The sequence below is a fragment of the Erythrolamprus reginae genome, chromosome 3, assembly GCF_031021105.1.
Source record: "Erythrolamprus reginae isolate rEryReg1 chromosome 3, rEryReg1.hap1, whole genome shotgun sequence".
NCBI classification, from domain to species: domain Eukaryota; kingdom Metazoa; phylum Chordata; class Lepidosauria; order Squamata; family Dipsadidae; genus Erythrolamprus; species Erythrolamprus reginae.
In genome coordinates, this window is record NC_091952.1 from 56,504,282 (window position 1) to 56,526,890 (window position 22,609).

The following is a 22,609-nucleotide window of genomic DNA, read 5'->3' on the forward strand; positions in this document are numbered from 1 at the left end:
TGTACCACCATAGCCTATGCTTTGGGAAGCACTGTATTTTAAGGAAGCAGTTCCATTCTGAATGACTGCAATGAACTAATGAATTTTTACCACTGTTGACAAGGAACACAGTTATCAAGATACTAAATATACTGTACTAGAAACACAAGTGCTACCGTGTTTCCCCGATAGTAAGACCTCCCCGATTGTAAGACATATGGGGGGTTTCAGGGGGGTCGGCTAATATAAGCCATACCCCGAAAGTAAGACATATGTCTTACTTTCGGGGAAACACGGTACTAAAAGCGAGGGAGGCGTCCGCTACTACCGCCGCCGCCTTTGCTCTCCCCGCCGCGCCTGGGGCTGCCTGCCTGCCTGTTGCCGTAGCCGGGCTGGGCGCAGGGCATCCTCGGCGTTGGGCAGCAGCGGGAGGAGCCGCAGCCTCCGGAGCCGGCCAGCCGGGCGCCCCCAGGACGCGCATCGCGGACCGGCCCCGCCGCGGCGCAGGAGGGATGGAGGCCGGGCCCGACGGGCAGCCATGCCTGCCGCGCAACGCCGCCTAACGCCGCCCGCCCGTAGGAGAAGAGGCCTCGCCCGGGCCGAAGCCGCCTTTGCTCTCCCCGCCGCACCTGGGGCTGCCTGCCTGCCTGCTGCCGTAGCCGGGCTGGGCGCGGGGCATCCTCAGCGTTGGGCAGCAGCAGGGGGAGCCGCAGCCTCCGGAGCCGGCCAGCCGGGCGCCCCCAGGACGCGCATCGCGGACTGGCTCCGCCGCGGCGCAGGAGGGATGGAGGCCGGGCCCGACGGGCAGCCGCGCCTGCCGCGCAACGCCGCCTAACGCCGCCCGCCCGGAGGAGAAGAGGCCTCGGCCGGGCCGAAGCCCGAAGACGAGCCGGCCCCGGTGCCCGGGACAATATAACACATACCCCCAAAGTAAGACACAGTGGGGCTTTTGGGGGTAAAAAGATAGTAAGACACTGCCTTACTATCAGGGAAACACGGTATATGCACATAAACTTGAGTCCTTCTCTTTTTGGACGTACCTTGTAGTTAACAGGTTCTCTTGCTTAGCTTTATAAACCTATAAATGTTATATTTCCTTAAGTAACATGTTTCTGTAAGCAATCAGCCCTCATATAGTTCACTTTTATTGATACTTCACTTCAAAAGAATGTATGCTGGAAGGGAACACACACACACACATGCAGTAAATCCTACAGCAAGAATTTGAGATATCTTTTCTCAAGTTTTTTTTTAAATAACTAACTTAAGGCTATTTTTTCTTGAGTACAGTGGTAAGAACACTTCTGCTTACAAACTTTTCTAGAGAAGAACCGGGTGTTCAATATTTTTTTTGCCTCTTCTCAAGAACCATTTTCCACTTACAAACCTGAGCCTCTGAAACTCTAACCGGAAAAGGCAGGGAGAAGTCTCCGTGGGGCCTCTCTAGGAATCTCCTGGGAGGAAACAGGGCTGGAAAAGGCGGGGGTAGCCTCCGTGGGGCCTCTAGGAATCTCCTGGGAGGAAACAGGGCTGGAAAAGGCGGGGAAAAGCCTCCGTGGGCCCTCTCTAGGAATCTCCTGGGAGGAAACAGGGCTGGAAAAGACGGGGGGTTGTCTCCGTGGGGCCTCTCTAGGAATCTCCTGGGAGGAAACAGGGCTGGAAAAGGCGGGGGGTAACCTCTGTGGGACCTCTCTAGGAATCTCCTGGGAGGAAACAGGGCCATCCCATTATTTGTTTTTACATTGATTCCTATGAGAAAAATTGCTTCTTACAAACCTTTCTACTTAAGAACCTGGTCACGGAACGAATTAAGTTCGTAAGTAGAGGTACCACTGTATGTATATATATAGAATATATTTTGTCACAAAATTTCCTTATTAGTTCTCCTGCAGTGATTATGAAAATGAATGCTAAATCCCTCCTCCAGTGCTATCCATCAGTGAGATTGCCTGGATGCCTGATTCTTGCTTTGCTGGAGGTTCTTCAGAGGGATGCGTTGCATCTGTTCCTTTTTAATAAAGAGTGGCGCATGGGACATCGTCCCATACCTTTCTGTTCTTACAGAACACCCTTGTTTCTACCATAAGCATAAATAGACTACATTGCTTTTGTTCTTTAAACTTCTCTAGTCATTTTTCCTTATGTATTTATGCCCTATTGCGCAAGTGGGGACACGGTGGCTCAGTGGCTGAGCTTGTTGATCAAAAAGGTCAGCAGTTCAGTGGTTCAAATCCCTAGTGCTATGTAACAGAGCGAGCTCCCAGTACTTGCCCCACTTCTGCAAACCTAGCAGCTCAAAAGCATGTAAAAATGCAAGTAGAAATAGAAAAATAGATATCACCTTGGTGGGAAGGTAACAGTGTTCCGTGCGCCTTCAGCATTTAGTCAGACTGGCCACATGACCACAGAATTGTTATCAGACAGCACTGGCTCTTCAGCTTTGTTACGGAGATGAGCACTGCCTCCTAGAGTCGGGAACGGCTAGCACTTATGTGCGAGGAGAACCTTTACATTCAACTCCTGTGTAACTTGAAGTAAATTCCATTGTACATAGAAAGATATGGGAAGTGTGCATATGAACATAGATTAAAAACAAAGCAAAATGCTTCACAGAAAATATTGTAGCTCCATATACAACATTATTTAGTTGAGGGATCAACATGGGGGCCATATAGCAATTCTTTGTATTATTTGGCTGTTTGGATTTGGGTGTGCTGTCAAAACCTTCTGGATACCCAACAATTAAAACAACAATAACAACAACAAATCCCCTGGTTGCAAGTGCCCTTGTTTTGCATCAAGAAAATCCAGCATGCTTGTATGCTTTTAGCCAAGTCTTGTGAGCACAAGGTAAAACAATAGGGACAAATAAAGACCAAGATTCTCTCCTTTGACAGTGTCATGTCACAGGCAGAAAGACCTATATTGCTATCATCCAGAGAGAGAAAGAGAGCAAGAGAGAGCTAAAGGCTATAGTAATCAGCTGGCATGTCTTATAGGACTTATGGGTTTTTTGGTGTGTGTGTGGGGGGTTACTGTCACTTATCTGTGTGCCTCCCTAACACATGGATGCCTTTTGTCTTCATAAGATGAATCTGTTTGGTCAATGGTGGACTGCAGCATGGATAGGGGCAGACAGGACTGAAAATGGAAAAGCATAGGCTTCTAACCGGAATGGCTGCAGGAGCCAAAAAGCAAATGGCAAAGGAAACCCAATAGCCTGAAAAGCAAAATGATTTGTTCATCGAAGGGCAGGGAACTGAGATAAAAAAGCCTGCTAAGATCAGAAACTCTGGCGTGCACAGTGCCTCATTGTTCAGCTGTCACACTTCCCTTTACTTTATTGCTTTTGTCCAACACCCTATTGTTCAACTTCCTTTTGTCCCCCATTCAGTGTGCTGGCTTTTCATTACCCAGCCAGCCCTGTTGTTTTCATTTCTTTTGTCTGAAGTTCCTGAGAGGAAGGTTTTATTTTCAGCAGTTTGATTAATTCACAGCTTGAGACAGGCTTTGTTTGTTATGTAATTACTGCCCTGTGCTTTTCCAGAACTCCAAGTGGCAATGATGGTGGCACTTGGCCAGTTATGATGGCTGCTTTTGCCCCTAAACCTTTGTGCTTTTGCTGTTTTGTCTTTCTAGAACTAGAAAATTATTGTGTTGCCTGCACAATAGTGCTTTGCTTCTGAGGGGTACAGAGCAAGATTTTCTTGCCTTGGTGCAGGAAAAATATTGCATGTCTGTTGCTCTGCATAAAAGACATATGGGGTATTTAACTTTGCACTTGATTGAATAATTGACTCTTTCATCAAATTTTGACTTTGCTTTTGGTAAATGAGTCAATGTAATCTTCTAAGGCAGGATTCCCCAATATTTTTCTATGTGCAGAACCATTTAGAAATCTAACTCTTCCAAATGGCTTTCTTAAGAAAGTGGACTAGTCATAAAATGGCTATTATGAAGATGCGGCTTCTTATGAAGGATAAGTCTCTTTCCAGAACAAAGCAGAATCTGGAATTGAGATACAAATGGGAAACCACATATTTCAGGCTTTCTAAATGCACCCAAAAGTAAATATCCTATATAGGAACACCGACTAGTTTCTTATAAACTTCCCTAATGGAAGTCTGTTTTATGTTCTTTGAAATTCGAATTATTATTTCAACCTGTGCAGCAAGTGTGGTATGAGAGCTTGCACAGGTTACTGATGAATATATTGGATTATTGAAACTCAGATTTAAATGGACCTTCAGCCATGAAAGTTCATTGGATGATCCTGGGGCAGTCATTCTTTCCGATCCCAAATTACTAATTTATTGTGCTTTGTGAAAAGCAAAACTAGCTGAGAAACTGTGGAAGTTGAAGTCCACAAGTCTTAAAGTTGCCAAGGTTGGAGACCCCTGAGTTAGAGGAATGCTGGAGGTAAGACAGAAGATAGATTTAATTAGTAAGGAGATGTACAATTGAGCATATTAATGCTCTGCACAAACTGGAATCCTGTTCTGTTGATGAACGACGAGGTCAAAAAGGTTGTGTCTAAAAAGGTTCAATGGAAGTAAATGGTTATTTCTGAGCTTGCCTGAAACCTTGTTATGATTGGTTTCACATCTGGAACCCTCGTCTTTCTTTAAAGTGAGTGAAATTTGTTTATGGCCCTTCTTTTCCTGCAAAGATTTTCATAATCTTTCTGGTTTTTGTTTCTCTTGTCATCCAGGATGTCCATGAGGAGCCTTGTCTCTCCTCAGCTGGAGCTTAATGGAGCTGGGAATATGGTGAACTGCACGGTTAAAACAGAAGAAAAGAACGAGAGCCTCTATAAGTCGACTCAGGGCGAGGCTCCTTGCACATCACCTGGCTCCAACAGCCCCAGTAAATCACCCTTGCCACTGGGGGACTTTGTTGATCCCCTATTTCTCCCACAGGTGGGCCACCTTCTCTCAGGCATATGAAGCTTGCCAGCAGTGGGTTGCTCCTGGTTTGGCTCAGTTTGGTAAACCGGTGACGGCAGGAGACACACTCCACTCACCTGCCCAACATGCTCCGCCCACCCACCCGGGACATTTCTGCACATGTGCAGAAGTGTCACATGCATGAGCGCACATGTAAACCGGTAGCGACGGAATTTAGAACTCACTACTGAAGCATACCTTATCACTCCCCAGGGACCTGGTCACTTTAACTTAGGGAAGTAAAGCACTTTGGGGAGAAAAGGGTGTGTGTGTCTGGGTGTGTGTGTGTGAGAGAGAGAGAGAGAGAAAGAGAGAGAGAAACCTCAATGATCTCCCCAACTGTTAAATCAACTCTCTAAGTCACCAACCAGGTCTACAACTCCTTCGCTCCTCTCTAGAGGTTGTTTGGACAAACCCTGCTTGAAAGTACGACTGTGGAGATAAGCATATCTGTTATCCTTCCCTTTTTAATTTCCTGCAGGGTGCTGGTGATTGACAGTGGCTCACTATCTTTCAGGAATCTGTACCTCCAGTGGACAAGGCATTAGATTCCAGGAACGCTGTGCTCGAGCCTGCAGTTAGCCACCAGGAAAAATTGGATTTCAATAAAAATCTAAGAGAAGGTAGGAAGGACATTCTACAAACATCATATTTCTCCCGCCCACATCCAAACCAAGAACCGTACACATTTATTTACAGATTGTTTTCTGTGGGGCTTTTCCTCTTTGACCTGCTGGGAAGAGACATAATTGTGTATAATTGTGTACTAGAGGACTTGATTTGGTATCACGGGGCCCATGATATTCAGACTCTCGCAGTGTTGTGGAGCTGGGCTGGTGGTAGGGGTGAGAATGAAATGTCCTTTTTTTATTTATAAAGGCAGTGACATCATCTGGCAACAATCATGGGCTTCCCTATTCCCTCTGAATTTAGTTGCAATCCTCATACTAAGAGAGGGGGAGCTGGGAGACATTCCCAAGAAGAATATATTGTTGTGAGCAATTCCTGTTATAATGCAAAGTATGTTGGGGGTGGCTTGATCTTGAATAGTCAATTAAGTCCTACTGAGATTCAAAAGGTCTGCTCCTGGTGCTGAAGAAAACTATTAAAACTGGACACAGTTCATCTTCTCCTTTCTCATGGAGTCTTTTCTCCCCCACTTCACCCCATCCCACCACTACATGTTTTGTGTGAATGATCTCAGGATGGGAATGCAAATTTCTTCAGCATTTCTTCAGTGTCTTTTGCCAGATCTTTATACTGTCAGCTGTTAATTTAAAAGGAGGGGTGGGTTGTTGTTGTTTTTTTGCTTTAACCTAATGCAGGCAAGTACACACATTTGGGGTCAGTACAGTTTTTTGCATTTCTTCTATAGGTGAGGCTATAAAGACTTCATGGTGAGCAGTGATATTTGAAAAATTTAAAACCTATTGCAACACTGGCCCATGTTAAAATCCTATTATTGCAAAATTAAGCAACATTGTACAAATAGGATGTATAGGGTCACATTAGGCAGACAACTACCTTGAAAAATGTGTAATATTTTTTCAATGATTATGTTTGTTCAATCCCGTTAGATTAGACGTAACTATATATATTGTTATAAATTAAATAACACTAGATTTACAGGAGTCAGGGGAATGTATGTTCTGCCCCAGTTTTTATATTCAGATGCTTAATTCCATTAATCAGATGCTTTTAATTAAAGCCACAAATTTCCTTGATTATCTTGGTCTGTCCTTATAGTATTATCCACCACAAGCCAACCTAGTTCTTCATTTCTATTATTATGCATTATGATATTAAAAAACTATTATTTTTCTCAATTCCAAACCTACTGATTGGGGTTGTCATATATTCTTGCAACAGTGATGCCGACCATTGAGAAGTTACTGTCCAGTGAATGGAAAGAGAGACTTCTGGGGAAAAATCCTATGGAATCCAAAGAGGTAAAAGGTGAGTAAGGGGTTTAGCTCAATTGTGAATGTATTAATGCCCAGGACAGAGAAAATTAACCCAATTAGAATTTAAAACCCTTCTTTTTTAAAACTTTATTTAACCTAAATTCAAAGCCAAGACATTTTTCAATTCATACCATCAGAATTCAGAGAATTTTGGTTTATTTTAAAGCAGGGGTCTCCAACCTTGGCAGCTTTAACACTTGTTGAATTCAACTCCCAGAATTCCTCAGCCAGCTGTTTTAAAGGATAAAAAATAATTCAATACAAGAAGTGGTTTCTGCCTTAGCTGCTGTCATTCAGGGAGAGGGTGCCACCCCTCTCTCGCATCACCCAAGAGAGCATAGTTTTTTGAAAGGAGTTTACAATTTAGATCGTGCCCCTGTCCACAGGTACCCGACCTGGGACCTGTCAGTTGTACTTCAAGCCTCACAACATCTCCGTTTGAGCTTCTCCGTGGTGCTAGTATTAGACTGCTGACTTTCAAAGTTGCATTCTTAGTTGCAGTAACCTCAGCGCTCAGGATTTCAGAGCTTGCTGCCCTATCGGTGTGCTAGGACCTATGTATTTTTCTTGCTGACAGGATGGTCCTTCAATTAGACCCCAAGTTTGTACCAAAGGTCAATACCTAATTCCACAGGACTCAAGTAATTATCCTGCTGGACTTCTGTCTGCATCCTAGGCATCTGAGTGAGAGACACTGGCATTTGTTGAACGTTTGCCGGGCTTTGCTCAAATATGTGAAGCAGACAGAATGATTCAGATCCTTGGAGCCGTTCTTTGTCTCTTTTCAACCCAGGACAATGGGCAAGAAAGTATCACCATCTACCATTGATCATTGGTTGAAGACCTGAATTGTGGTGGTCTATGAGCGTCAGTCCAGACTACCACCTCGCCACATCACTGTGTGTACTTGACCAGGAATGCACAGGCCATCCTTGAGATTTGTAGAGCAGTCACGTGGTGTTCGCCTTCGCCATTTGTGCAGAGGCGGTGTTTGGGAGATGAGTGTTGTAATGGGTTCTACCAGCCAAGGGAACCCTGGACCAATCTGTTTCCCGCCCTACTTTGATTTAGCTTGGGTATATTCTCCAAGCAGCTCACGGGAGAATGAACATTGGCTTACCTGAACATTCATTCTATTGTGCTGCGGGAAAGTCCCAAAACCACCCTGGTTCTGATATGATCCAGGGTCCAGAAGTGGTCGATTTATCAGTTGGACTGCATCATCTCCAGATCTGGATCTTTGTTGAACAAACTAGAGCCTCAGCCACAGAAAGAAATTGCAAGTCAGTTCCTGACCTATTAGATGAAAATATAACCCATGCTTGGACTCTCCCTCAGTGAATATAGAACAAGCGTTCAGGTAAGCCAATGTTCATTTCCCTCCCTCCCTATTCATCTCTTCTCTGTTTCTTTTGCTTGATCCAGGAACCCAAGAAAGCTTGGCAGAGAAAGAATTACAGCTGCTGGTCATGATTAACCAGCTGTCCATCCTGAGGGACCAGCTGCTGACAGCCCATTCAGAGCAGAAGAATATGGCTGCTATGTTGTTTGAGAAGCAGCAACAACAGATGGAGCTGGCCAGACAACAGCAAGAACAGGTAGGTAATAAAACACTACTTTGTGGCTATATTTATCCTTTTTAGCCTTTGAAATTTGTCTTTAGAAGGTTTCCTGTTTGGCACTGGAATTTCAAATTATATAGAATATAGTAGAGCTAAATAAGTTAATAGGTCTGTATCTAACTCAAATCAGCTTGAAAAGACAAATATTTTAGAAATAGAACAAATATTTATATTAGGGATGGTTAACCTGTGGCCACTTTTGTGGACCGTAGAATCTTGTCAGATAATATTGCCCATTTTTAGTAGCAAATCATAATTTTATGACATGATTTTTTCATAATGTGAAACAGTTTAATATTCTAGCTTAATATTCCTGCTTTACTCAATTTCCCATCCCACAACACTAAAAAAAAATCAAGGGCTGAAAACTATTGTCCCACCTTCTCTGTAGCTCTTGAAGGCCACTCCCCACTCCCACCCCCATTAAATAAAGTGTAGCCTCTTGCTGCAAAAGATGACATAAAAATTACTCTACATTTATGTAGAGTCTACATAAATAGGATATTATAAAATCCTAAATATGCATATTTAGAATGAAAACTGCAGGGATATGCAGTAAATTGAACAGGTTTTTAATGCTAGTGAAATATTTTGTTGTCTTACTGGGCAGAAATAACAGTGAGGGGAATAGATAAGGCTATTGCTCCAATTACAACTTCTCTTAACAGATGAAAGCAAACCCTAATTTTAGATAAATCCACAAAGCTTACGGTTTTGGATGAGGTTAAGATTAGGATGCTGCCTGAGACATCAAACTTCCTTTAAATTTATACACTGCTGATATTTTCAAGCCAAATTGTGATGCAATCTGCACAATGTTTTATTTCACTGCACTCCAGTAGCTTGTATATTTAGGTACTAATAGGTCAAATATGTGCTTATTCACCTTCTTACAGCTATTCACTATGGTAATTTCATCACCGGAATTCTGTGTAAAAATGACGGAGAAATAGATGAGAAATCTAAATGGGAAACAGGGTATCCCTTCACCAAACATCACTTGTTATTACTGGCACCCATGCATTCAGATTCTGCTTACATGAGCTGTTCTTGTTCTTGCCACATGGATTGTGGCCTTCCCTTTAGTTTATAGAAGTGCCCAAGTGGCCTTGAGGTATGTAGTGCAATCAGTATGGATCTTGGTTCCACCTTATCTTTCCTACTTGTAGATTGCCAAGCAACAACAACAACTTATCCAGCAACAACACAAGATCAACTTGCTGCAGCAACAGATCCAGGTACAATGTTATTCATTTCTCTTAGGGAATAGGACTGTAGCATGGCTTAATTGAAGGCATTCACCTAAAAATTGGAAGACAAAAGATTTAGTGCCCAAACAAGGGTAATAGTGCCACATGCTGATTGTTTTCCCCTTTGATGTACATCAATTAACAAAGAAGCAATTGCTATCTTGATAATGATGAATTAAATGCAGATTTTCAAAATGGAAGACGTTGAGGTCCACAGTGTCTTACTGTGAAACATATGCTGGTGAAATCATTGGGATTTACATCAGACAAAATATGATTGGACTTGAAACCTTGATATGGGAGTAAATGATCAATCCTGTCCTCCTTCAAATGTATTTTGGAGTATAAGACGCACCTTAGTTTTTGGGGAGGAAAATAGAGGGGGAAATCTTCTTACCAGATATTCATCTGGCTAGCATTCTTAGTCTGGTCAGCTTCAGCACATTATTTTATCCCCTAGTTAGGGCTTTTAAAGAAACCTTATTTGGAGAGAGTAACAATGAAAGAGCTTGTAAGCCGGTAAGAGCTGGGAACATCATTAGCACCTGGTTAGAGCTGGAAAGAAACATTCAGAAAATGAAACAAAAAACCCTGCAAAGACAGGGTTTGGAAAATATTCTTCGCAGAGAGTAACAATGAAAGAGCTTGCAAGCGGGTAAGAGCTGGAACATCGTTAGCACCTGGTTAGAGCTGGAAAGATACTTATTTGGAGCAAGTTAGAGCAATGAAAAAAACCCTGCACTTAGAGCTTGGAAAACGTTTTTCACAGAGAGTAATAATGAAAGAGCCCGCAAGGTAAGATCTGGGAAGATCGTCAGCACCTAGTTAGGGCTGAAAAAAAAGCTTCGGGGGGGGGGGGGGGAAGCTACATTCAGAGTATAAGACGCACCCAAATTTTCAGCCTCTTTTAGGGAGGAAAAAGGTGTATCTTATACTCCGAAAAATACAGTACTAAGAATGTTTTTCAAGTTGATGAGAAATTTCAGTTTTCCTTCCCCTGCAGTATGAATAATACAAGTTTTGCACTTCCTTAAATATGTTGTCTGGGTATTTAGGTATTTAAGTACCTAACATTTGATATTGCAATATGGGTATGAAGTGAGAAAGTAATATACATCTCTCTGTTACTGCCTCTAGTGCAGGGGTCCCCAAACCTGACAACTTCAAGACTTGTGGACTTCAACTCCCAGAATTCCTAAAGTTGTCCCACAAGTCTTAAAGTTGTCAAATTTGAAGACCTCTGCTGTAGTGGATATGAAAAATGGCTGTTTGGACAATAGCATTGTTACAGTTTCATATGCCCTATATTTGTTTCTGTGTCCACCACTTCCCTTACTCTTTTCAGCAGGTCAACATGCCCTATGTCATGATTCCAGCCTTTCCTCCCAACCACCACCCTCTTCCTGTCACATCAGATTCTCAGATGGCACTTCCTATCCAGCCAATTCCATGTAAGCCAGGTATGAAAAGGCAAAAAAAAAAAAAGTGGAATTCTGATTAACATGATGCTGTATGTATTTCCAAAGGCTTTTATACAGTGGACTTTGAATGGGAAGAGTGGGCATCCTCTATTAGTTGCAGCCATTGAAAACTGTGAGGCTACATGAATCTATGTTGAATCAATACTCTAATGTCCCAGTCAATAGAAATGGAGTCAGAATACTGTGGTTAAAACTGATTCATCACCCCGTCACAAACTTTACCTTTAAACATTGATAGGGCCTTTCTATGTGTCTCGGAAATGAAAGGTAGAGTGAAAAATACTGCAAAATTGGCTTTTCATCTACGATTTATTAACATGGATTTACAGAGTTCCCTCGATTTTCGCGGGTTCGAACTTCGCGAAGAGTCTATACCACGGTTTTTCAAAAATATTAATTAAAAAATACTTTGCGGGTTTTTTCCCTATACCACGGTTTTCCCCGCCTGATGACATCATATGTCATCACCAAACTTTTCTCCGCCTTTAATAAATATTTTTTTAATAAACTTTAATAAATAAACATGGTGAGTAATAATCTAAATGGTTGCTAAGGGAATGGGAAATTGCAATTTAGGGGTTTAAAGTGTTAAGGGAAGGCTTGTGATACTGTTCATAGCCAAAAATACTGTATTTACTTCTGCATCTCTACTTCGCGGAAATTTGACTTTTGCGGGCAGTCTTGGAACGCATCCCCTGCGAAAATTGAGGGAACACTGTATAGGAAAATCAAGGTAGACAATCTTCAAATGTAATAGCTGGAGTTTGGTTACGTAATACAGAACCAGCATGATTGTTTCAAACAGCTTAGTCTCTTAAAGTATTGCCAAATGTTCAACCATGCAGGTTTTAACATCACCCATTCAGCGGTTCTCAAGGGTAAATAGAAGAATACTCTGTTCAGTGAAAAATACTTTGCCACTGTGTAGCAGGCATAAAAGAAACATTGGCTTTTTCTTTTCTCTACTGCTCCTTCTATAGGAGCATCTGTAACACTATGGTTCAAGTGCTTCGGATTCTTTTGACATAAGCTGTGGCAATAGCACAATTCTCATTGGCCGAGTAGAAATACAGCAGTATGGAGATCATGTTGAAGAAGAAATGCACACACCATTAAACATGTAGTAACTTTATACTGAGAGGAAACAGGCCATGAAAAAGAAACTCAATATAATCCTGGCCTCGTTCAATTAAGTATAAGAAGTTGTGTGTTATTATACAACAATAGAGCTCCACCTAGATTGAAGGGTGATGGACAGAAATCAGTGGTCTTCCCTTTCATTAGTATTTGTTAAAATCAATATAAAATAATATTTCTATTTTGTTATTATAACTTGAAATAATGTACAGTAATGACTTTTGATACCGTCCTGTTATTTTTCCTTTTTGCCCATTATTCAGTTGTGTCCAATTCTCAGAAAACTGCCTGGACAAATCTAGCAGTTTTTCTTGGCAAGGCTTTTCAGAAATGGATCATCATTGCCTTCTTCCTAGGGTTGCGAGAAAGTGACTAGTCCAAGGTCAAGCAGCTGACTTTAGGCTTAAGGCAGATTAGAACTCACAACTTCCCAGTTTTCTAGCCTGATATCTTAACCACTGCATCAAACTTGCTCTCACCTACCGTACCATATGACAGTAATGAAGAATCTTTTTTGGCTCAGGTGCTAAAAGGGTGCACGTACTTGTGATTGTGTGCATGCATGTGCCCACATCTATGATGCAATGCCCTCCCCTCTGCGCATGTGCACAACCCCTGCACTGTCCTCCCGTGCATGCGTAACCCCCTGGCCCCGAGCTGCCCTTCAGCATGTGCACAGGCCTCACTAAAACCTCCAGACTTCCAGTAGGCCCATTGGGCCTTTTTTTGCCATTTTGACCAAAAAAGGCCAAAAAAGAAGGCCAAAATTAAGCTGGCCAGTGCATGCATGCATGCTAGAGCTGGCATAGGGTAATGCCTCGAGTGCCCTCAGATATGGCTCCGTGTGCCCCCTGTGGCATGTGTGCCAAAGGTTCGCCATCACGGCCATAGGACATATAATATTATTGTACTGTTTTGTACTGTGTTTCACCATAAGATACAGTATAACTGTAACAAAGCTGAGTTATACTTGGTTATACCTGGTCTTACTTTAGTAGTTCTGTTTAGATCCCATTTAATCTAGCATTAAAAAGTCAGCTATCACTAAATTAAATCCCTTCTAATAGTCTGGATCCATAGCAAATACTTCACTACTTTATTACATTGATGACTGGTGCTCCCAAACCTGTTGCTGTAAGGCAGAGGTCCCCAACCGCCGGTCCGTGGACCGGGACCGGGCCGTTGGGGTTTTCCAGCCGGTCCGCGGTGCCGCTGCCCTCCCAGCAGAGGACATTATGCAGGACAGGGTGGGGCGTCGGGCAGGGCGGGGAGAATCAGGAGGCTCCTTTGGCAGCTGGGGGCTGCCTGGCTTTGTGATTTTGGCTGGGGGGGAGTTAGGAAGGTCCTACTTCTCCCCCCCCCCAGCCAAAAACTCAAAGCTTATCTGCTGGATACGGGCGATGAGCGGGACGAGCGGTGCCGAAGCCGGTGGCTGTGGCAGCTGCTGCAAGAGGCTTCCGCGCCGCTCTGTCCCACTCATCGCCCGTATCCAGCAGATAGGCTTTGAGTTTTTGGCTGGGGGGGGACTTAGGAAGGTCCTACTTCTCCCCCCCCCCCAGCCAAAAACTCAAAGCCTATCTGCTGGATACGGGCGATTTGTGGGACAGAGCGGCGCGGAAGCCTCTTGCAGCAGCTGCCATAGCCACCGGCTTCGGCGCCGCTCGTCCCGCTCATTCCCCATGTCTGGCAGAAGCTGCTGCCCGAGTGCTCTTGGCCGGCGGGATTCAAAGTGCTGGGGTGGGGGGTGTCCTGACAGCCCCCCCACCCCAATGCTTCGCCTCCCGCTGGGACACCCCCCACCCCAGCACTTTGAATCCCGCTGGCCAAGAGCACTCGGGCAGCAGCTTCTGCCAGACACAGACAATGAGCGGGACGAGCGGCGCCGAAGAGGCTTCCGCGCCGCTCGTCTCACCCATTGCCCGTATCCAGCAGAAGCTGCTGCCCGAGTGCTCTTGGCCGGTGGGATTCAAAGTGCTGGGGTGGGGGGTGTCCCAGCGGGAGGCGAAGCACTGGGGTGGGGGGGCTGTCGGGACACCCCCCACCCCAGCACTTTGAATCCCGCCGGCCAAGAGCACTCAGGCAGCAGCTTCTGCTGGATACGGGCGATGGGTAGGACGAGCGGCGCGGAAGCCGGTGGCTGTAGCAGCTGCTGCAAGAGGCTTCCGCGCCGCTCTGTCCCACTCATCGCCCGTATCCAGCAGATAGGCTTTGAATTTTTGGCTGGGGGGTGGAGAAGTAGGACCTTCCTAACTCCCCCCCCCCAGCCAAAATCACAAAGCCAGGCAGCCCCCAGCCGCCAAAGGAGCCTCCTGATTCTCCCCGCCCTGTGGAGAAGTGTGGAGGGCTGCGTCACTAAGCTCCACCCCTCCATAACCCCACCCCCATATGACCTAAGCCCCCCCCCCCCCCACCGGGCCGTGGAAAATTGGTCTAGCTTAAAGCCGGTCCCTGGTGCAAAAAAGGTTGGGGACCTCTGCTGTAAGGTACAAAAGGGACATGTTTTTACATGTTTGGGGATAGATGCAGAAATTTGGCCCCTTTAACTTTATTCCACGTTATGTTTCGCTGTACTTACCGCAGACTCCCTCTTGATTCGCTGTTGACATAATAAGGATCTCAGTTCATGTTTAACATTGTACACAATCTCCAATTCTTCTATTTCTTTACAATCTACAGTGGAATATCCTATGCAGTTGCTTCATAGCCCCCCTCCTTCAGCACTGAAGAGACCTGCAAGCTCAGGCCACCTACAGATCCAGGTAAAACCTCTTCATTGTCTCTTTCCTTAGGTCCCCAAATCGTGTAGAAAAGTGTTTCTATCTTTCTTCTCTATTTTGTTTTCAGGAATCTTCACAGCCACTGAACTTAACAGCAAAGTCTAAAGGCTCTGAACTCCCCAATGCCTCCAGCACACCTAATTTAAAAAGTAGTAGCAGTCAGTCCCTCAGTGGTGTTTCTCGAGAGTTGCAGACCAGCCCTCCCAGCCTTCCTTTAGGTAGGTCTTTTCTTCTGATTTAAAGCTGAAAAAGAAATGGACATTTGATTTACTTCTTGTTGCAAACTTATTTTAAGAACATAAGAAGAGCCATGCTGAACAGTGGCCCACCAATTGTCCATGGGGATCTTGAGCAAGGGAGTCCTGACTCCCTCAACCAACATAGAGGCGGCACATGGACATCGGTTTCAATAACCACGGATACACTTGGCATCCATGAATCTGTCTAATTCTGCCTTGAAGCTATCAAGGCTGACAGTTATCACGACCTCTTCTGGAAGTGAATTCCATAAACCAATGACCCCCTTATTTTGAAATACCTGTGCTTTATTGGCTTACACTCTTTTCTTTGGGGAAGAATTCCTGACATCCTTAGATTCAGAAAGGGATGAACATGGCTTTCCTCAAGATTCCTTTGAGGATTTTATCTTGTAGAATCACCAGTGCTGTAGGGAGAAGCCAGTTCAGAGGAAGAAGCATATACTGCACATCAAAAATATTTAGACCTCAACACCTCCAAATATGTCTGGGAAAACCTGGAGAATTTCTACAAATCAGGAAAGACAAATTTGATGTAGATCAACCAAGGATCTTTCATGTTGCAGGGGTACTCATATATCCAAATCAATATATACCCAATATCTTTTGGGATATCCAGGATTTTGAAATATATGCAATTTATGAAGGCTCCTAGAGTTAATATGAAGTTAGCAGATAGTTAGAATACACTAATCAATCTAAATTAGAGCATACATTTATTGCATTTTTGAAGTATAAATCTAGTCTGAAGTTTAATGTGGTGCAGTAGAGATGTTGTATATTTTTTGTTGTTGGAGATGTGTATGCTGTTACATGATAGCTGAAGGCACAAGATAACAAGCACAGCAATTTTAGTCATGCGGAAGAAAGAAAGTCATAATTCTTGAGCCCTCCAGGTTTTTGTTAATTAGAACTGAAGTATTTTTTGTGTTGAAAATCCCATGTCGTCTCCAGATGGAGTGCAATCAATTACAAAAGTTTCAGGGCTTTAATTATTTTTCTTTCTATCTTCTAACAATGGACAACTGCCAGTAGCCACAGTATTATTATTATTATTATTATTATTATTATTATTATTATTATTATTATTATTATTATTATTATTTAGATTTGTATGCCGCCCCTCTCCGAATACTCGGAGTGGCTCACAACAACAAAACACAGTACAAATCCACAGTAGTCTACATCACCTCTGACATTCAGGAAAAACCACCTTGTAGATTTTACATGCCAGTAATGTACGTGGAAGTTCACATAGGACTCCTGTATCATTGTCCTAGGAATCAGGATTGCATCATAAATATTTCTTTTTCTGATGAGGAAAAAAAGTAGTTACTGATTCTAAAATAAAATTAGCTTGAAGCTGTATAGAGGGAAAAAAATTGCTGGAGTCAAGGCATGCTTATGGTAAATACAGAATAGAGCTATTGTAACCAGGCTATAAAATTCTGGGTGATGGCAGCAAACTCAGGATTTCCTGTAGCCCAGAGTTGGCAAACTGGTATGGCCCATGGGCCAGATGGGTCACATGCAGGCCACGCCCACCCTAGTTCTGTGAATGGGAAAAACATCCTGAAATATGTGACTCTGTGAGTTTGACACCCAAGCTGTAGCCTTTTGCTGCCATCTAGTGGGTATCTGGATTTCTGCATCTTTGATTTGGTAGCCCAAGTGTTACTTTTTTTGTTTTAGTAGTTTTCTTTGCACTGGTGATCACCATGAAGATATTAAATATCAGTTGATCACCTGTTGTATTTTTTTAAATATCAGGGTTCCTTGGAGAGGGAGATGCTATAACTAAAGCAATACAAGATGCTCAGCAACTTCTGCACAACCAAAGCAGAGCTATAGATGGTTCTCCAAGTCATCCATACATTAAGGTAAGTGATATTTATTATTTTAAGGAAAGAATACCTTCTTTTACACAGAGCCTTGAATGAAATTTAGAATTTTGAAGAATGAAACATATCAGAGTCTAATGAAGGCGGTTCATCATTTTAAAAAAAAAAACAAAACCAAAACCCTGGTATCTGGGTTTTTAAGAGTCATTGTCTGCAATGTGAATAGTAATGAATGATCCTTCAAAAAATTCAGTTCAGGGTTTTCTAAAAAATGAGCTAATTGGACACGATTTATATTAGGTTAGCATTTCAAACAATGTAATAATTGGATAAAATGTATAAACTTCCCAATTCTTATTCAACACATCCCTGACCCATTGTAGAACATAATTAACCCCAGAAATTATTTGGTAAGATGGCAAGACTATATTCTGTAAGATTTAATCCCCAAAACATTTCTGATAGAAACAATAGTATCATGGGGCTAAGGTTTTTTTTTTGAAATTGCTATTGACTTTTATTTTACAGAGGTCTATGAAAGTTGTAGGATAGGCCTTTTCTTTTGCTCTTACTATTACCTGATAAATGGAATGATTAAGGGAAGAGCTTTCAGTGATCAGGCAATAATTATACACTGAAAGTGAAAATGGAAACTAATGCATGAGAATTCCACTTAAGTCTAAACTTAAAATACTTAAAATACTTGTTCTATTAAATTCTCCATAAAGCTATTCAAAAGTCATTTTAGTCAGACCCTTGTTTTAAGTTATTATTTACAAAAGCTATCCAGAATATTTGCCGAATTGTTCCTTTTTCTTGTTGAAACTTTTTTTCCCTGTAAACAGTAAAATATTATAAAATACCTTGTTTCCAAGTTTCTTTTTGTTCAGACAATGTTACCTGCCTTTCTTTTATTGTTCCTTGTCCAGAAGATTTGGGCTATAAGGGTCCTATTTTAGGAGATCATGTGCCATTTTCTTTTGATAATTTAACGTAGCAAAATTTATTTTAAAAATATAGGTTTAAGGTGGTTAATTGCTTCTAGATATATGTAATTGGTACAAATAGTTCTCAACTTATCACAATTTAGCCCAATATTACCAGGTGAAACAATATTATTGAGTGAGTATGCCCCATTTTATGATTTTTCTCGCCATAGTTCTTAAGTGTATCAATGCAGGTGTTGTTGGCAACACAGGTATAAAGTAAATCTGGCTTCCTTTTGACTTTGCACTGCTCAAAAAGTAATCACAGAATACAGGAAACAGAATTGTTTTTAACTTTAGAATTATTCTATCAATAGTGAGAAAATAGAAGCAAAAGTTAGAAATTTAGAATTAAGAAGGACACAAAATGAAGTAAATGTGTAATTAAATAACGAATATTGAATAATGAGGATAAGTAAACGTTATTATAATAGACCTAAATGATAATGGTTACAAATGTGATGGTTATATTATGTTTATAATGCATTGATATTATTAACTAAATTATAGACAAAATCAGAATGTTTAATTAAATAATGTAAAATGTTTAATCTGTGAAGATTATGGTGAATAGATTTTGAGAATAATAGTTATTCTATTGTGTGTATAAGATTTATTATTTGTATTTAAAAGAGATTGTATCCAGTCAGTACCCTGCCGTGGATATGGAATTTTGATATATAACAAAGGAAATTGCAAGAATAAGAATAAGAATAAGAATAGCAGCAGCAACAACAACAACACAACAAAATAATAATAATAATAATAATAATAATAATAATAATAATAATAATAATAATAATAATAATATGATCACATGGCCCCAGGGGGATGCAGCAGTGGTCATTCGGTGTAAAAACAGTCATAAGTCACTTTTTAGGTGCCATTATAACTTCGAACAAATTATTGTAATTCAAGGACCACTACGTGTAGTAACTTTTAATGTTGTTTACCTTGATAAGATGCAGAAAACCCTATATTTTCAGGATCATAGCAATTTGGATTCTTCACCTGGAAAAGAACAGATGGACGAGTCATCTCTTCACAGACTGGATGAGTCTCTATTAACATGTGAAGGAGATGGTAATGACATTTTTTTCTTTTTCTCACAAATTTCACCAATGTTGAATTTTGAAGAGAAAATCTAAGCAAGCTTCCTTTAATAAATGAAAACTGTAATTGAGTTGCTCAATTTGTGTTTTTTTTTCAAATGGTACCAAAATATCATGACTTCTCCAAATTTGATAAGTAATCTGATTTTGTATACAGCAGATGTGACAAATCGAGTATATATGACCGCATTTGCAATTTCCAGAATTCACAATCTTCCACAAGTTTGGTCAAGTTAATAAACTGTTCTTTGGACCTTTCTTGACAGGTTCACGACATTTCCCTGAATCCAGGAACAATAACCACATAAAGCGGCCCATGAATGCTTTTATGGTGTGGGCCAAGGATGAAAGACGTAAAATTTTGCAAGCTTTTCCAGACATGCACAATTCAAGCATCAGCAAAATTCTAGGTAAATGTGTAAATTGGTATCTGTCGGTTCTTTTTTGTAGTGGTGTTTAATATTTCTGTAAAACATATGTCCCTTGTAATTCCCTGCAATTTCGAACAGTTTAATAGTGGGTGGTGTGCTTTAGTAGTGGGACCAAGCACCAGTGGTGAAATTCATTTTTTTTACTACCAGTTCTGTGGGCGTGGCTTGGTGGGCATGGCAGGGGAAGGATACTACAAAATCCCTATTCCCAACCCTCTCTGGCGCCAGCCAAAGGTGGTTTTTGCTAGTTCTCCAAACTACTCAAAGTTTCCACTGCCAGTTCTCCCAACTACTTAAAATTTCCATTAACGGTTCTCCAGAACCTGTCAGAACCTGCTGGATGGGTGTCAACAGACTCAAACTCAACCCGGATAAGAAAGAGTGGCTGTGGGTTTTGCCTCCCAAGGACAACTCCATCTGTCCGTCCATTACCCTGGGGGGGGGGAAGTATTGACCCCCTCAGAGAGGATCTGCAACTTGGGTGTCCTCCTCGATCCACAGCTCACATTAGAGAAACATCTTTCAGCTGTGGCGAGGGGGCGTTTGCCCAGGTTCGCCTGGTGCACAAGTTGCGGCCCTATTTGGATCGGGAGTCACTGCCCACAGTCACTCACGCCCTCATCACCTCGAGGCTCGACTATTGTAATGCTCTCTACATGGGGCTACCTTTGAAAAGTGTTTGGAAACTTCAGATCGTGCAGAATGTAGCTGCGAGAGCAATCATGGGCTTCTCTAAGTATGCCCATGTTACTCCAACATTCCGCAGTCTGCATTGGTTGCCGATCAGTTTCCGGTCACAATTCAAAGTGTTGGTTATGACCTATAAAGCCCTACATGGCATCGGATCAGGATATCTGCAAGACCGCCTTCTGCCGCACAAATCCCAGCGACCGGTTAGGTCCCACAGAGTTGGCGTTCTCCGGGTCCCGTCGACTAAACAATGTCGTCTGGTGGGACCCAGGGGAAGAGCCTTCTCTGTGGTGGCTCCGACCCTCTGGAACCAGCTCCCCCCAGAGATTAGGATTGCCCCCACCCTCCTTGCCTTTCGTAAACTCCTTAAAACCCACCTCTGCCGTCAGACATGGGTGAATTGAAACATCTCCCCCTTGCCCATGTAGTTTTTGTGCTTGTTTTTTTTATATATTGGGGTTTCTTTTTTGGACTTTTTAACCTAAAACTGTAATTTAGATTGCTAAATATTAGATTTGTTACTATGTACTGTTTTGTTGTGAGCCGCCCCGAGTCTGCGGAGACGGGCGGCATATAAATCCAATAAATCTAATCTAATCTAATCTAATCTAATTTCACCCCTGCCAAGCAGTCTTTCTTTATCAATCATGATAGCCTGATTCTTAGATGTTATACCTGCACATGCAAAACAGATGTTGAATGTAGGTTTTTTAAAAATTAAGCTCACATCAAAGAGAAAGCCAAGACTAACCTTTTCTCAGGGTGCTATTTATATAGTTGTGGTTGTGGACCTTTTTTTAAATTATAGGAACCTCAGACTAAAGAGCAAGCTAGACAAGGTCTTAGTCACAAAGTTAAATTTATTGCTTGCCCCAATTTAAACAGAGCTCCTTTACTTAGTAGAGATGCCCCCCCCCCCCCCCCCCCTACGAGAATGAGCTGCAAAAACTATTCTGTATCTTCTTGGTTAGAGTTTTTGTTAGTCATTAGAGGAAAAGGGGGAAAAGCTTCCTGCCTAGAAATGGGATGTTAAACTTAGATTCTTTGGTCTGGGCTAATAGGAAATTCTTTATTAATATCAGTTCAAGGAGCTAGTGTAGGAAACCCCTGGAATTTACAACATTTTTAAAAAATAGAGAATAGTTTTTCCCATAATCACTATGTCTACTATTTTGCCTGAGTTCTGAAAAGGTGGGTAGAGAAAAAATATTTTCTCTATCACACAATACTAGGACAAGGGGACACTCCCTAAAGCTCATAGGTAAGAAAGTGAGGACAAATCAAGGGAAATATTTCTTCACCCAGAGGGTCGTTGGTTTATGGAATTCACTTCCAGAAGAGGTCGTGACAGCTGTCAGCCTTGATAGCTTCAAGGCAGGATTAGACAGATTCATGGATGCCAAGTGTATTGGTGGTTATTGAAACGGATATCCATGTCTCGCCTCTATGTTGGTTGAGGCAGGCAGGATTCCCTTGAATACCATTTGTTGGGGGTCAGGGGAAAGGGAGGGTCTTGCCTTCTCTTTCTGCTCAAGATCCCCATGGACAATTGGTGGGCCACTATGTGACACAGAATGCTGGACTTGATGGGCTTTGGCCTGATTCAGCATGGCTTTTCTTATGTTCTTATGAAATACACAATTTTGCAATGGGTTATTGTTACCACAGGGCTTGGCCATAACTGGAAGTGTAAATTTGATAGAATCTACAAACATGCCTCATAATTTTCCCTAAACTTCAGAATTATCTTCAGAATTTATGATAACTAGGAAGAAAGGATGATTCATTGCAAAATAGGCCTGTGTGATTAAGACACAAGATGTATCTAAAGCCACAAAGAAGATGGAGATTAAATAAAAGAATAAATTCAGAGATCATACTAAACCAAACTTTGTTGAATGTGCCAAAATGGGCCTGTTCACAAATAACATTAAATATCCCTTGGCATTTAATCCATTCAACTAAACTTCAATTAATTTCAATTTGGTAATGTACATTCTGTAATAAAGTATGGCTAGGCAGGGCTTTTTTGTAGTCACCAAAGCAATTCAAGTTACTTTATGACTGATTGCCCTATAGTTACTATGCACACAACATCTGGCAAGGTGGTAGTTATCCTCTTAGCAACCTTAACAA

General features: G+C 42.0%; 1 protein-coding gene across 13 annotated transcripts in view; it reads left to right on the forward strand.

Moving 5' to 3' along the window:
* Positions 1-22,609, forward strand: part of SOX13 (SRY-box transcription factor 13) — a 72,915-nt gene that overhangs the window by 37,293 nt on the left and 13,013 nt on the right. For 4 of the 13 annotated variants that reach the window (XM_070745424.1, XM_070745429.1, XM_070745435.1 and 1 more), the window contains exons 4-14: positions 4,689-4,898; positions 5,443-5,548; positions 6,795-6,881; positions 8,315-8,487; positions 9,681-9,749; positions 11,107-11,221; positions 15,056-15,138; positions 15,224-15,374; positions 17,184-17,293; positions 19,203-19,323; positions 19,619-19,762. In XM_070745424.1, the coding sequence (XP_070601525.1) occupies positions 4,692-4,898; positions 5,443-5,548; positions 6,795-6,881; positions 8,315-8,487; positions 9,681-9,749; positions 11,107-11,221; positions 15,056-15,138; positions 15,224-15,374; positions 17,184-17,293; positions 19,203-19,323; positions 19,619-19,762 (1,366 nt within the window). In that variant the 5' untranslated portion in view covers positions 4,689-4,691. The remainder of the gene's footprint in view (positions 1-4,688; positions 4,899-5,442; positions 5,549-6,794; positions 6,882-8,314; positions 8,488-9,680; positions 9,750-11,106; positions 11,222-15,055; positions 15,139-15,223; positions 15,375-17,183; positions 17,294-19,202; positions 19,324-19,618; positions 19,763-22,609) is intronic. The other 9 variants (XM_070745430.1, XM_070745433.1, XM_070745437.1 and 6 more) reach the window with 6 other exon arrangements.